This window comes from Netta rufina, assembly GCF_964035555.1.
Source record: "Netta rufina genome assembly, chromosome: 15".
Classification (NCBI taxonomy): domain Eukaryota; kingdom Metazoa; phylum Chordata; class Aves; order Anseriformes; family Anatidae; genus Netta; species Netta rufina.
Genome location: NC_140138.1, coordinates 10,566,719 through 10,581,135, shown reverse-complemented (window position 1 = coordinate 10,581,135; position 14,417 = coordinate 10,566,719). Strand labels below are relative to the sequence as shown.

Below are 14,417 nucleotides of genomic sequence, written 5' to 3'. Positions count from 1 at the left end.
ATATCAAACAGATCTTCAGCCAACATTTTTAAGATGCTGACTTTTTCCACGTATATAGCAATTAACTGAAGTATGTTTGGTGTAATCTATCCCATGAAAAATAGCTATCTTCAGGAAACCTCAGCCTTCTAAAGTAATGATTACATTTATGGTTCTTGACCAGATTCAGTTCTATGATCCCAATACAAAAATACTCTACTAGTTACCTCTTTTTAACTGAGTCTTTAGTATTCTTTACATCTATTTGAAAGATGCCGTCTGCCAGTAATTTGGAGATACTTCAGGTTCACATTTCAGCCTTATGCACACTAACTCCAGAGCTTCACAACCTGCTGTCAATAGCCCACATTTTGCTCCTCTGCATTATATTTACAATTTTAACCTAAATGCAATTTTCAAATATCCATCAAAATACACAGTTTGAGTATCTGCTTGGTTTGAAAATATGCTTGATAAGCACATCTACAAGCAACTCCCTGAACTCATCATATCAATGATCACAACCATGAAAGACACAGGAAATTTAAAGCAAGGTGGTTTCCAACCTTCTTGCTTCCTGTGGTTCACAAAGTGGCAGAGGACAGGCTGCTGTGAGGGCAGATGGTAACCTCCTGATCACCAGGTGAGGCCAGACAAAAGCTGCAAATCAAGTAGAGGCTGGAGAAGCATCTATTCTGGCTCAGAGGGTGGAAAAGCAGTTTTTCCATCCCCTCCCAAACACAGAAAGTGAACTACTTACAGAGCACATAAAAGGTGGTTGGTTACATTTTTTGTGCATATCTTTAAGGTGCTCACACATGAATCTATATGCAAAGAGAAGATAACTTCTCTTGACAGGTAAGAAAAAAAATCAAGCTGACAAACAACTTGAACTAAGTTTTTTCTTTATAAAGACAATTTATTTATGAGAATATGACTGAATTTTTAGATATTTGAGCATGAGTATTTTCAAAGGCTCTTTCATTTCCACGTGATGAAATTTTTCATCTTTGTAACACATTTGGTTTCATAAACTGAGAAATCTTAAATGGAATAAGGTTATTGAAAAAATGGAATCTGGAATGTTTGTTTTTAAAAAGAGAGGTATTAAAATTGTGAAAGACATTATAGTAAGTGTGTTATTGATAAGCATCACATTTTTTTTTTTTAAGAAGAAATGTGTGTTCAAGCCTTCACAAATGTACTTAACAAAGTGATTTATGTAGAAGGTATCATTGGAAAGGTAGATATTTCACCTGCAACCCCGTCTGGGTTTTCAAATGGAAAACCAGAGGCCTCTTCCCTCCCTCAAATTCCACAGGCACCAGGAATAAGCATGCTTGACATTAACATTCATTTCTCAAATCATACTTGACTCAGTTCCTTCCTACACATGAATAGAAAAATGGTTCCCTTAGCTTCAGAAAAATTGAAAGCATTTCTTCTACAAAAACCTTCTAACAATGTGCAACCAGGCCTTCGATGTCATGACTAATTATAATACACAGGATCTGACACAACTCTTTACACTAATTGGTACATCTGCTCCTGTACCTTGTTTATGAAATAGGTTCAATTAGAAGTTGAGGTACCACACTTCCTTTCCCAAAAGATGTGCTCTTTAATTGTACAACAATGAAATCATGCGTGAGTACCCCCCCCTTCCTAAGAGTCAGCCTTTACACTGAGCACATTAAAGCACAGGTGTTGACATTTTGTGACTCACAGAAGGCAATCAGCTGCAGAAATGCCTCGTGGTTGCAACCACGTTAATACAGACGAGCCAAGAGAAGAGGCTGTTTAAAGCCGCGAGACGCAGCATGGCGTTACTCGCAGCTCTCCCAGGGCTGGGTGATGACCTCTAGAAGCAGCTAGAGCACAAACTTGGAGAAGAAAAGTGGATTCCCCAGTGGTAACGAGCTTTGGCTGGACCACACGGGGTGGCAGCAGGCCCCGCTGGGTCCCACACTGCCGTGTGGTGCTCGTAGCCCTGATAGTCACAAACACCTTCCTCGTCCTCAGCCCCATGAGGGCAGGGCTCAGATTAAACCCTTCCTAGTCCTGAGGGGTACCGCCGAGGGGACAGGCTGCTGAGGGCGGATGAGAGCAGAAAGCACCCGGCGCAGGAGGCACCGGCAGCGCCTTCGAGCCCGCGCAGCTCCTGACGGGCTGAGGAGGCGCTGCCCGGGGGCGCCGGCCTGCGAGAAGCGGGCACGCGGAGCTTCCTCCTCAGCAGCCCCAGCCCCGGCTCCCGTCCCTCACAGGGCAGGAGGCCGCCGGAGCCACCCCCGGGCCCGCCCCGTGCCCACCGCCGCTGAGGGGAGTCGGGGGTCCGCGCCCCGCCCCACCTCACGAGCTGCTCCCTCAGCGCGCCGGGGGGCGCTCCCCAGGAGCCGCGGGGAGCCCCCACAGGGCCCGGCCCCCGCCGCGCTCCCCTCAGCCCCCCGCCCTGCCCTGCCCGACCCACCTCCTCCCCCTGCGCCGCCACCGCCTGCCGGGGCGGGGCCGCATTAAGCCGGGCCAACCTTTCCTTCTCTGCCATTGGCTCCCCGCCGCGGATCGGCGCGATGATTGGTTGGAGCTCCTTTCCATCGGCCGGGCGGGCGGCTCCCCATTGGTTCCCCGCCGCGGAGCTGAGGGTGCCGCGTTTGAATCGCGGGGCGACGGGGGGCGGGCGGCCGGCGCCTGCCACGTTGCTGCCGGCGGCGGCGGCTCCGCGCGGCCCGGCCGGAAGGGGGAGAGGCTCGGCGAGGGATCGGCGGCGCCCGGCCATGGCCGGAGGCGGCCGCTGAGGGGAGAGGGAGCGGCTGGGCGGCTGGCCCGGGCCCCGCCGGGGGAAGGGAGAAGGGAGAAGAAGGGGGCGCGATGCTGGCCGGCAGCCTGGTGGAGGAGTTCGAGATCCGCGAGGATGAGCCCTGGTACGACCAGCAGGACCTGCAGCAAGGTGAGGCGGCACGGCACGGTGCGGGGCGGCGGGGAGCGGGCAGCCGGGGGGTGACCCCGGTGCTGTGACCCCGGTGCTGTGACCCCCGGTGGGGCGAGCCCCGGAGGGGACGGGGTGGGCTCGGGCTGAAGACGCCGGTGAGGGGCTGGGGGCGGTGGCAGCCCCGGCTCGCCTCGCCTCGCCCCGCCGCTGCAGCCCGCGGCTGCCTTTGTTCGCTGGGGCGAGGCGGGGAGGCGGCTGCCGGCGGCGGCACCTGAGCTGCGAGCGGCACCGGGAGCGGGGGGAGCTGAGGGCAGCCCGCCCTGCCGAGCCCACCCGAGGCGGTGGCACAGCCGAAAGTCTCCTGCGGACGCGATATGGGAGGAATGCGTGGCTTCCCTGAGAGCCGGCCGGCGTTTACTTCTCGGTACCGGCCCCGTGTGCGTGTTAAAGGGCCGGCTGGGAGCGGTGAGGTGCTGTCCTGCCACCCTGCCTCAGCCCCGCGCGGGTTTTAGGGTTTCACGCCGCCACACGCTGCTCTGCTGTAAGGAAAGGTGCGTGTGGAAGCCGTCCCTGGTTAAGCAGATTTTGTGCTGAGATCAGGCACCTGCCAGCAGGAACTTCTGAGACAGGAATAGGTCCCTAATTGTATGCTTTGGGTTTTAAATAGCTTGCTTCTCAACTATGTTTAGGGATTCTGAGCTCAAAAGAGATGTCTTCGTGGCTGTAGGTTATAAACCAATTAATTTAAGTAAGATCCTGAAACCATCCATGGTTTGCTGTCAAAAGGAAGAGGAGTTGGAAACGAGAAGACATGATTTAACTGTTTTTACAACATCAGCATTTAGGGGAGTAGAAGACTTATAAGGCGAGTTCCTGATGCAGAGTGGCTGACTTCTTGCCTTACTGATGTTTAACTTCAAATTTTTTCATAGTTTAAATGACCATAAAATCACCACTCCCTCCTGCGAGCCAGAAGACAGCAGTCCCTTCTAGAGGTCAGTGCGTTTTGAGGGCTGGTTCATGCTCTCCCAGCAGTTGAACAGTCTTTTTCTGAGGATTATCTCTTACAAGCCCGAACGGAAGTCTCTGCTAGCCTTGCCAAAAGGGAAAGGAGGAAAATAATCTGATGGGCAAGTTGAAACGCAAAGTAGTTGCTCCTTCAGGGAGTGTTTGTAAAATGTTCCATTATACTCTATTCCTGCAGTCTGCAAGACACTTTTCATCCCTCTAAAACTAAGCGATACCAGAGTATGTAAACAGAGGAGCAAGATTGCTTATCGAGGTCTCTTTGTACTTTTCACAACCCAAACAATCCGTGCATGTCTAAGAACTGAGGAGCGTGTCTGTGAGAAAACACAGGTTTTTAAGCATTTAAGAAGCATCCTAAAACAAGCCTGTACTTCTTCTCAGGCTGTCTTTGAAACTGAAAATCAGGGTAAGGTTTCAGGCGAACTTCAACAGTCTTTGTATGCATCAAAAGCTTTTGCCTTGACAATGGAGGTGGGCTTCTCTGGCATGCTGCTGCTGAAAACAGAACGTTCATGGAATTCTTCTAAGGATGGGAACAGCCATCCCTCCTCCTGCAAGATCCGTGTCTTCCTGCAGTGTGCTGACCTTTGGAAAAGAGCTCTTTTATGAGTGTTCTTCTTGCTTCTTGCTGTTACTTGCTTTAATAACACAGAGTAATCTGATCATGGAGGAGAGAATATACATCTCAGTAAGAAAAAGGTTTAATTTTACAGTTAAATAAACTTCAACCAGGCTTACATATACATCTTGCACTACTAATGCCTTCTGCTATTCAAAAGTACAGACTTATTTTTAGATGGAAAATTACCTGAATCATTTTGTTACGTGGGTTATGAAATGTAGAAGATAAGGGTTTTGGTACTGTCTTCGTCTTTTTCTCAATTACTGTAACACTGTCAAAGGAATTTGTGGGGAAGTGCTTGCAAATGAGGGCTTTGTAACACCACTGAAGACCTATCACTGAAATCCTGTTCAGCTTAGAGATTCCTGATGCAGCTGTTAAATGGCATGAGTAAGACTGATCAGGTTTATGAAAATCAGGTTCTTAAGATTTGTGCTTATGCAGTTTGCATTATTTAAAAACCTCTCTGCTTACATCTTCATGTTGAAAAAGGAAAAATGTGTAATTGCCTGTTGCAGGTTTTAACTATTAGTTTACATAAATTTTCCACAGAAAATGTAGTGTGCTTCTAGTATTATACAGTGACTAAGACAAATGTAAACTAACTTCTGTATCAGGAGAACATGTTCTACATCTGACTTAAAATTCCCTCTTAGGGAATATAGGGAGAAAAGGCATTTAATGTGGAAAAACAGATGCAAAGTAAACTCTTAATTTTAGGAGAGGCCAGATTGTTGTTGCCTTTTCTAGGGTAGCAGTTAGAGTTTCATTGCATGTTACTGAGCTCTTCCACTTGTCTTCTCCCCCTCAAAAACAAATTACCTTAATTACAAAATAGCATGCTTCTCCCATAGTAACTCATTTGTGCTTCTGCCATGCTAATGAACAGATTGGGTGTATAAGTACAGTGACATGAATTCTATTATTCGCATTGTGTTCAAAGTGCTGTGTGGTATGCACTCCTTGATTTTGTAGATGTGGGGGCATTTAAGAATGAAACTGTCTACTCCTAAATGTATTTAAACATCAAAACAAACTTTCACTTTGGGAAGGGAAATGGCAGCAAAATTCCATTATGCATTAAGTCTTTAACATAATCCTAAAATCCTCTCTAAAGCTCTTATTCTACTCTGTTAAAATAAAAGAATGGACTATTTAGTCTTTGCCTTGAACGATGCCAATATTGTTGACGGGCTTTAAAGATTGTGGGTGTTAGTAAAGATTTGTGTAGTATGAGAACTTGTGAATCAGGACTCTGTTTTATATAGGATGAAAGATGACTGGATTTGAAGACTCCAGTATTCTATAGAGTGATAGAACAAACAGCTTGGTGTTTGCTTTAGAAGTTGCTCTGTCCATGGATAAACAATATATGAGCTTTGTTTTAAAATGGGAAAATCTTAAGCAGGATGCCTTAAGGTCTTCTTATCCCAAATACTTTAAACCCTGGGAAAAAGCTCTAAAATCGGATGTTTCTTAACAAGTGCTGTAACAATGAAAGAGCTACGTGAGGATAAACTGCTCGGTATAAACCAGCATGCAGTGGGGCTCCTAGTTCTATCAGGAACTTGGATGCAATGTGACTTGTTTGAAATAATTTTTGTGGAATTTAAGAATGTGACTTTAAGGTGGGAAACAATGCACTGGAGCTGTAAAGAATGTGTAAAGAATACCACAGCTGCTGTTTGTCCAAACTTGGACATCTACAGCTTACAGAGACAAGTGAACAGGAACATTTGTCTGTTAGGTCTGAATTCAGTCCTTGGTTTATGCATCTAGATCAAGTAATCATTTTGGACAGGCTGCCAAACTGAAGGTTAGCACAAAACAATCTTGGAGCAGCATTCTGTCTACTCCAATGACTAGCTGATAAGGTAACCGGGAAAGGGCAGGAAAGAGGTAAGATAACATGTTAAAACAAGGCCATCTTAATCAAATGAAAATGGGATGCATTTTCTTGTCTTGCTGCAACTGCTGCTGATGCAGTACATGCTTTTTGTACCTTAATTTAAGACTTCTTGAATAGAATTTTTTTCTTGAATTTCCTTCTGTTTCCTTTCCTTCCCATTGGTGATGCCAGTCCGACCTATGAGCAAACTAACAGGACTGTCATGCGTGCAGGAGACAACATGGTCATGGTCCAGGTGATGGGAAGGAGGTGAAAAATAAGAGACTTTCAAAATCTGTTGGATTTTAAACATGTAATACCCTGCACAGAGTAATTACTATGGTAACCATAACACTAGATTGATTTCATCACATAATGTTGGATTTTAAATTGTGTGTGTCTGTAAAGACAATATTATAGAATATCTAGCAATACATAAGCTGTAGAACAAATATCAAGCCTCCCTTGAGAAAGGAACTGGGCGTTCAGATGATTTATTTCTTAATTCGAAACAACACTAGTCACCGCACCCTGGAGGTGATTGAAGATGACTGAAGTGAAATAGAGATTAAGTGCCTGGGAATAAATGACACTTAAAATGATGTTTTGGAGCACATAAAGCAATTGCTGTCTCCTAGGTTTATGAGCTTGAAAAGCAGAATAGCTACATTTCTTTATTAGTTTTATGTCTTTACATATTCTTGTTTCACCATAAAGTGTCTGCAATTTTAATTCACCACTTTGATCCTGTGTGACCTGAGCTCCTTGCTGAAGGGGTAATGGGGAAGAACAGCAAAGCAAATGAGAGTGCAGGCAGCTTTGGCCCAGGTCTAGTCTGATAAGTTTGCTTTTACCTTTACTTTTCTAAAACACGACTGTTGTAAACATCGTGAAATGTAGTTAACAGACACCTCAAATAGAGATGCTGGTGCTGTACTGGGCAGGTGGAAGGAAGTGAAGAGAAGATGTCTGGCTGTGTCTGTAACATGTGTACATATGACTTCTTTTGTAGATCTTCACCTTGCTGCTGAGCTTGGGAAGACACTACTGGATCGAAATACCGAATTAGAGGAATCTTTACAGCAAATGTATGCAACAAACCAAGAGCAACTGCAGGAGATAGAGGTAAATATTTAAGGGACCCAAGTGTTAAAGCATGTAACCATGCAACAAAATAGCACATAAGTTAGAAGATCTGAGTTTCTTGACATCTGATTGACACTTTCAAGACAATCACTGAGCAACTTTTAAGTACTTCTGCTACCTCAATAACATAGGTAGGCTTTGATCATAGTTAGACCTGTTTGTCTCAGCAATGGAGTCTTTGTGCCACTAAACTTGTTGGATTTGTTTTATATAATGACAAAGGACTTGAGTTTTATACAGGAAAAGTTATTTCAGGAGTCTTATTGCTAAACTTTGCTCGTCTTAATTTCATATCATTTGACCTCTTATGATAAATTACTGCACTGAAATTTGACTAAAGCATGAAAAGATTTGAGTAAAATCGGAGGATATGTACTTCTGTTAAACTGAGCTGTGGTAAAGGGAACTAAAGTAAAGTTCAATTAAAAATCAGCAAGAACAAACATTTAACTAGTACCTAAATACAGGATGTAATGGGTATATGTTTCTGTAGTTATGGGGTAAGGGATCAGAACCACCCTCTGGAAACACTCAGCTTTGTTACTTGATGGAAAAACCTAACCATTTTTGGCAACGTCTTTTTTTTTTTTTTTTTTAACAGTGCTTATGTTCTTGCAGACATAGCATTTGTCAATGTAATGATTTTCATCTATTAAGAGGGCAATGCATGGTCTCTAATAATTAAATTTATTAAATATTCAGTACTTCTCTAACTGACAATATAATGGAAACGTAGTCCAGCATTTTAGTTTCATTCTAGTATGAATCACAGGGACCAGGCTGTGACTGGTGTATGCTAAATTCTTACAAAATATGAATTAATCTATGTAAGTAGAACTTGCGCAGTTACAGAGTGTTTTTGTACAGCTGCAACTTAAGACTTAAACATTTATCGTTGTTATGAAGGTGCTATACAAATACTGCTCTACTTAAGGTATTCAGAAGATGTTCAGATGGGATGCTTAGAGACATGGTGTAGTGGCAGACTTGGCAGTGCTAGGTTAACGGTGGGACTTGGTGATCTTAGAGGTCTTTTCCAACCTAAATGATTCTATAATCAGCCATATTGTTGGAAGTGTTTAATACAGTTGTAACATGTTTTGAAATAACGTAACTTTGCAGTCTCTAAGTGCTATATCTGTGCATCTCTGCTTGATGTTTCCTTATCTTCCTAATTCTTAACTTGCTCATCTCTGCAAGCAGAAGGTGGTCTTTCAGCTGTTCTTGGAGCTACTTTGCTCGGGTTTTGACTAGCTTTTTTTAGTGCAAATAAAGTAATGAAATTCTTTCTACCCCCTGCCTCTATCCTCCCCAATAAATCCACTTCTTACAGGTAGCGAACTCCAGAACTACTTCTTACAATGATTAAGGTCATTCTCAAATATGGCACTACCTTTTCTGAACTGAAAAGGAAGGGTCAAAGGCTTTTGGGATGCTTAAGATTATAGCTGGTATATTATATACTAACATATTAAGTGCTTTACAGCCTTGGATCATTATATCTGACCTCTGTGCTGACATGTATGCCACTAATGAATCACTGTAGATGTAATAAATGCTGGAATGAAAGGGCAACTTTATTGCTGTCTGAATATTAGTTCTCGGCACTCAGACTTCAGGAATACTGACTCTCCTTTGTCATGCAGTGGAACAGAAGTCTCAGCTGCTTCTTCATGTTAGGTGCTCAGTTGCTGGGGAGGTGGAACAAATGCAAACTTCCAAGGTGTTACCACAGCTGTGCTTTGTTTTCATGGCCTGGTTACAACAGGCCAAATTAATACCAACACTAAAGATATTGGAGGGACAAGGTGGATTAAACTGGTGCTTTACATCTTCCATTCAGCTAAACCTTCTGCAAAACCCCACTGTGAGAAGTGGGAACATCTAATTCTGGTACCAAAACCTTGTTTCTGTGCTTAGTCTTGTATTGCTGAACAAAATATGAAGATCTCTAGCTCCTTCTGAGAGTGACCAATAGGGAAAGTTAATCTGAAGTGGGTCACATTGAGATTCTGCTGCTAATCCATAAACTATTTTTGTGTAAATCCTCTGTCACGTGCGTACAGGCTACAGAAGGATCTAGCCAACTGCTATCGTGTTGATCTTCTAGAAGTCTGTATGTAGCAGTTACTAGTCCTAGATTAATTTATAATCTGTTCTTAAATTGCCTAAAATGTAAACCCATCAATCTCTCTTAAGGAGGTAAAAGGTTAAGTAGAACATTAGAAGTTTTCAGTATGTGCCTATGTAAAGAGAGGTAGATCTGCCTCAAAGTCCAATGGGTGTTCATACTTACCAGTGAGTAGCATGTAGTAAGAATGTATTGTAAGAAGGAAATTCTATATAACAACAAAGTATTTCAGAACTAAAGGATTTTTGTTGTTGTTGTTCTCAAGCCTGTTTAAAACAAACATGTTTCTTTTTTGAACTGTATCAGTCCTACCATATGTGGGACCATATAAGGCACTTGAATTAAGAGTCTTAAGTTATTGTTAACTTCTTATGCTGAGAATTCCAGGCTTTCTGAAAGTATTCTAGACACTTAACAGGCTATTTTGGTAACTGTAAGACTAAAGAGGATTAAAATGAGACCACTTCGTGTGTTTTATTAAAAAACAAAACAAAACAAACAAAAAAACACAACCTCTTGGTATTACAGTAACTGGAGTTCCCTATGAGAAATTAAAGAGTGAATCCAAAAGTTTGGTTGTACTTCCTGACACACAGTAGTCCACAAACTCTCTTAAGTGTGACCACAATCTAAATTGTGTTTTGCTGAACAATGCTGCTTCAAAATGGAAAAATATAGGCCAGTTGAAAAAAGATATAGATAGTGCCACCCAATATTTCAGTTTTAATGCTAAGAAAACTGTTGGGTCAACGTCATTACAAAACTTCTGATGGAGCCCACTGCAGCTTTTAGAAAGACTCAATGGATAGTTAAGGGCTGTGTTGAAATTGGGATTTGTGGCTGTATTAGTGATGACTGCACTACAGACAAACCCAGTCAAGAAGGCATGGGTACTGGCTAACAGCTTAGCTGCAGCAAGGATAGATAAAGGAAAAAAAAACAGCACAAACAAACCAAACTCATCTGGGTGAAAGGCTGACTGATCAGTCTGTGTTGACCTCAGTGACAAAGCAAGCTACCTAGCTGAGCTCTGATGGTACCTTTTACAACTGTATGTTTTCCAAAGGACCCACTGGAATCTCTATATTTCTGAAATGTAGTAGTTCTTTTTATGTGTGAATAGAAGTGTAGAACAGTAGCTCTATCTGTGATTCAAGTGCAGACTAGTAACAGCAGTATTGTCTTGCAGTATCTCACAAAGCAAGTGGAGCTCTTGCGTCAAATGAATGATCAACATGCAAAAGTCTATGAGCAGCTGGATGTGACAGCAAGAGAACTAGAAGACACTAATCAAAAACTAGTTGCAGAGAGCAGAGCTTCACAACAAAAGATACTAAGGTAACAAACTTAGGCTAGATCCTCTTTTCTCCCCTCTGCTCCCAACTGTTAATAAGAGCAGACCAAGCATATTTGTACAGTTACTGAATAGCTGTTTCTGTCTAGTGTTGTTCTACAACACTCTTAAATTGGTAACTTTAAAAGTGTTTTGTGGTCAAAGAGCAGTCTTCAGAGGAGAAATTGCAATATGAGGTAATGAGAACTTTTATCTTGTGTCCTTGACTGAACAGTCAAATGTTTTAACAGCAGTCCTTCACTTTTAGCTTGACAGAGACTATTGAAAATCTGCAAACACACATAGATGACCTTCAAAGACAAGTAGAAGAACTGAAGAAGTCTGGACGAGGCCGGATGAGCCATGAGAGATCTGACCAGCCAAGATCAATGCACAGCTTCTCGTGTTTGAAGGAGCTGTATGACCTTCGCCAGTAAGACTCTTGTCTTGCATACCAAATAAAATACTGAAATTATTTTAAGCAAAGTTTGAAAAACTAGAAACAAGCACAGATGTCAAGGAAGCTAGCGGAAAAGCATCTTATGTTCACAGCTGGCAAGATATCTCTGCAGTCCTGCATTGTGTGGTGTTGCCACTGCAGTGGCATGCTTCTGGTTGCAGACTGTAATAGCCTTTGTGGAAGATGAACTGTACATTCCACTCTCTTATCTTGAAAGGTTCTGCCCCAAAGTTTCTAAGCATATAAAATCATAGCCCAGGAAGTCTACAAGGATTTGAACCTCCTTCTTTTCAGTCAGATAAAGTGCAAACAGATAATTACTAAATAAACATCCTAAACAATCTTTTCTGTAACTTACTCTTTTCTTGGATGTCTGTGGGCATCTTGTCTTCAAGATGGAATAAATGCAGTAGATTTGCCGAATTTAAACTGGTTAAAATGGTGCCTGGAGCTCTGGGCTGCTTCTTAGTTTTGAGCAGTTCTACCCAGCTGAACTGCTTTTGTATGCCTATCAAAAGTCACCTGGGGTAAAAACTCAGTCTAGCTTCAGTCCTAGAAGGTAATGTCAGAAATGAAGCACCTTTACAGACAAGGAGAACAGGCTCTTTTGTCTGCTCTTCCAGTACTACGTGGAAGTAAGACTGCAAAATAAGCAATCTCTGTATCCAAGTGTTATTTCTTGACATTTCGAAAGATAGGCATGTGGCTTCTTTCAAACTGCCAAAGGCTTGTGGCTACAGAATTGCCTTATCTTTTTTGAAGCTTGTTTCCACACTCAATAGTGACACAAGTTGTAAGAGTGGAAAGCTGTGGGAAAAAGATCTGAAGGGTCAGAAAATATTACATGATACATGAATTTTTTTTAAAACTTAAATTCTAGACCTAGTTATTCAGTAAGCTTATCTGTAACTTGAAACTGTTAAAAAGCTGCCATTCTGCTAGAGGGGGAAGGCTTGATGGCACATGAAGTATTTACAAACTCCCTTTGTGATTATTAAATGGACTGATAGGTTAGCAAAATGACTGCTATGTATATTCTGAGATATGTTAGCATTCAGTTTAAGTCTGTCATGAGTTACCTAGGACAGGAAAACTTTAGGTGTGGTCAGCTGTATTTCCTAGATTTCATAATACTTTTGTGTTTGTTTCTGCAGGTATTTTGTTTACGATCATGTGTTTGCAGAAAAGATAACTTCAATGGATAGTCAGCTAAGTCCTCTAGAAGAAGAAAATGAGAACTTAAAAAAGGCAGTTACAGTTCTGCAAGCCCAACTTAACCTAGAAAAAGAGAAGAGGATAACCATGGAAGAGGAATATAGTCTTGTGGTAAAAGAAAACTGTGACCTTGAACAGAGGCTTGCTGATATAGACTTGTATCGGGCTCGTGCAGAGGAGTTGGAAGTGGAAGTAGCTGAAATGCGCCAAATACTTCAGTCTGAAAACACATTCCATAATGCAGAGAAATTGGTGCCAGAATCATTTTTCATTTCATTCAAGGAATCCTTAGAAAGGGAGCTTGGTCAGAGCCCAGCAGATGATGGACTTCTGAACGTATGTGAGCTTGACAAGAAGGCACTGAAGCGGAGCAGTAGTGAAACTTTCCTAAGTAGCGCTGCAGGGGGAGACATTCTAAGGGGCCACGAAGAAACGTGTATTAGGAGAGCTGAAGCTGTGAAGCAGCGAGGAATCTCTGTGCTTAATGAAGTTGATGCTCAGTATAATGCTCTGAAAGTGAAGTATGAGGAACTTTTAAAGAAGTGTCAAATCGATGAAGATTCTTTGAAACACAAGGCTGTACAAACACTGAAGCAGTATTCCAAAGACCTTAACGTGGGAAACACCCAGTATGATCTTTCAGCTAGCAATCAAGAATCCACAAATGTGGAGCTAAGTGACTCTCCTGCAAATGCTCCTCCTGAATATAAAGCACTCTTCAAGGAGATCTTTAGCTGTATCAAAAAAACGAAGGAAGAAATAGATGAACACAGATCTAAGTACAAGTCCCTCTCTTCTCAACCCTAACACTGGACTTTCTGATGACCCATTTTCTGTTGATGACTAATCTCTTATTCAAAGAGGGGAAAACCTTTACACAAATGTCAAAAGACCCCTTACACTGTTTCTTTTAGCACTCAAAATGAATGTTTTCAGTTGGTTTGTAGACATGTAGTTAACAAGCTGGCTAGACTAGCAGTCTCCTTGTACCTATGTAGCAATAGATTTGATGTTGTTTAGCACTGTCACACAAACCAGTGGTTGGAAAGCAAACAAACATCATAGCTTAATACTACACTACTTCATACTACACGATGTCTGTCCAGAGTAGTAATTGCCACTAGTTTCCCTAGTCCACTTCATATTAACAGAGCTAAGAAACCTGTTCAGTACTTCTCACAAGGAACCAGGCTATAAGCTTTTCTTTGCTTGCAGGTGATGATCTAGCCCTGTAACTATGTAAAATGATGTAGAAAATGAACAAAAACAGAGCCCCTGACCAGTATCATGGGCAGCCTCTCCTTGAGTCTTGAGAACGAAGTGAACAGTCTAGCTGAACTTGCTTTGGCAGGGAGGTGGAGAGCACGCACAGCAGCTTGCACTGTGCTTGGTTTAAGTTAATACCACCTTCTCATGTGCACTAAGCTCTCCCACAGGTTGGTATAAATGTCTTACTGAGAAAGGATTTGACAAAGTTTGTGTGGCTTTTAGGTATGGTTTCTTATATAGGGAACTTTGTCTTAAGGCAAGATACTGTGAATTGATTATGTATGTTATTTGGGACCTACTGTTCTTTTTTTGGTGGAATGCCTGCAAAGTGCATACATGTGTGTATTTGGTAAGATAGAAAGTTGCAATTTAGCTGTTTAACTTTAGCAGTAGCATTGACATAGTGGAATAGCTTTTAA

The 14,417-nt window shown here is 42.4% G+C and overlaps 1 protein-coding gene across 1 annotated transcript; it reads left to right on the top strand.

The window, feature by feature from the left end:
* The first annotated feature begins 2,793 nt into the window (after positions 1-2,793).
* On the top strand, positions 2,794-13,564 carry CDR2 (cerebellar degeneration related protein 2). Its single transcript, XM_084295865.1, has 5 exons — positions 2,794-2,923; positions 7,457-7,569; positions 10,911-11,059; positions 11,323-11,487; positions 12,669-13,564. The coding sequence occupies exons 1-5, from the start codon at positions 2,845-2,847 to the stop codon at positions 13,534-13,536; spliced, it is 1,374 nt and encodes a 457-aa protein (XP_084151991.1). The 5' UTR covers positions 2,794-2,844; the 3' UTR covers positions 13,537-13,564.
* Positions 13,565-14,417: the final 853 nt, after the last annotated feature.

What these genes read in the sequence shown, in the direction of transcription:
- CDR2 (XM_084295865.1), top strand. Translation starts at nt 2,845, where the DNA reads ATGCTGGCCGGCAGCCTGGTGGAGGAGTTCGAGATCCGCGAGGATGAG. An exon ending in TCACAACAAAAGATACTAAG is followed by an intron (nt 11,060 to 11,322) that starts GTAACAAACTTA and finishes CTTCACTTTTAG; the next exon opens with CTTGACAGAGACTATTGAAA. An exon ending in GAGCTGTATGACCTTCGCCA is followed by an intron (nt 11,488 to 12,668) that starts GTAAGACTCTTG and finishes TTGTTTCTGCAG; the next exon opens with GTATTTTGTTTACGATCATG.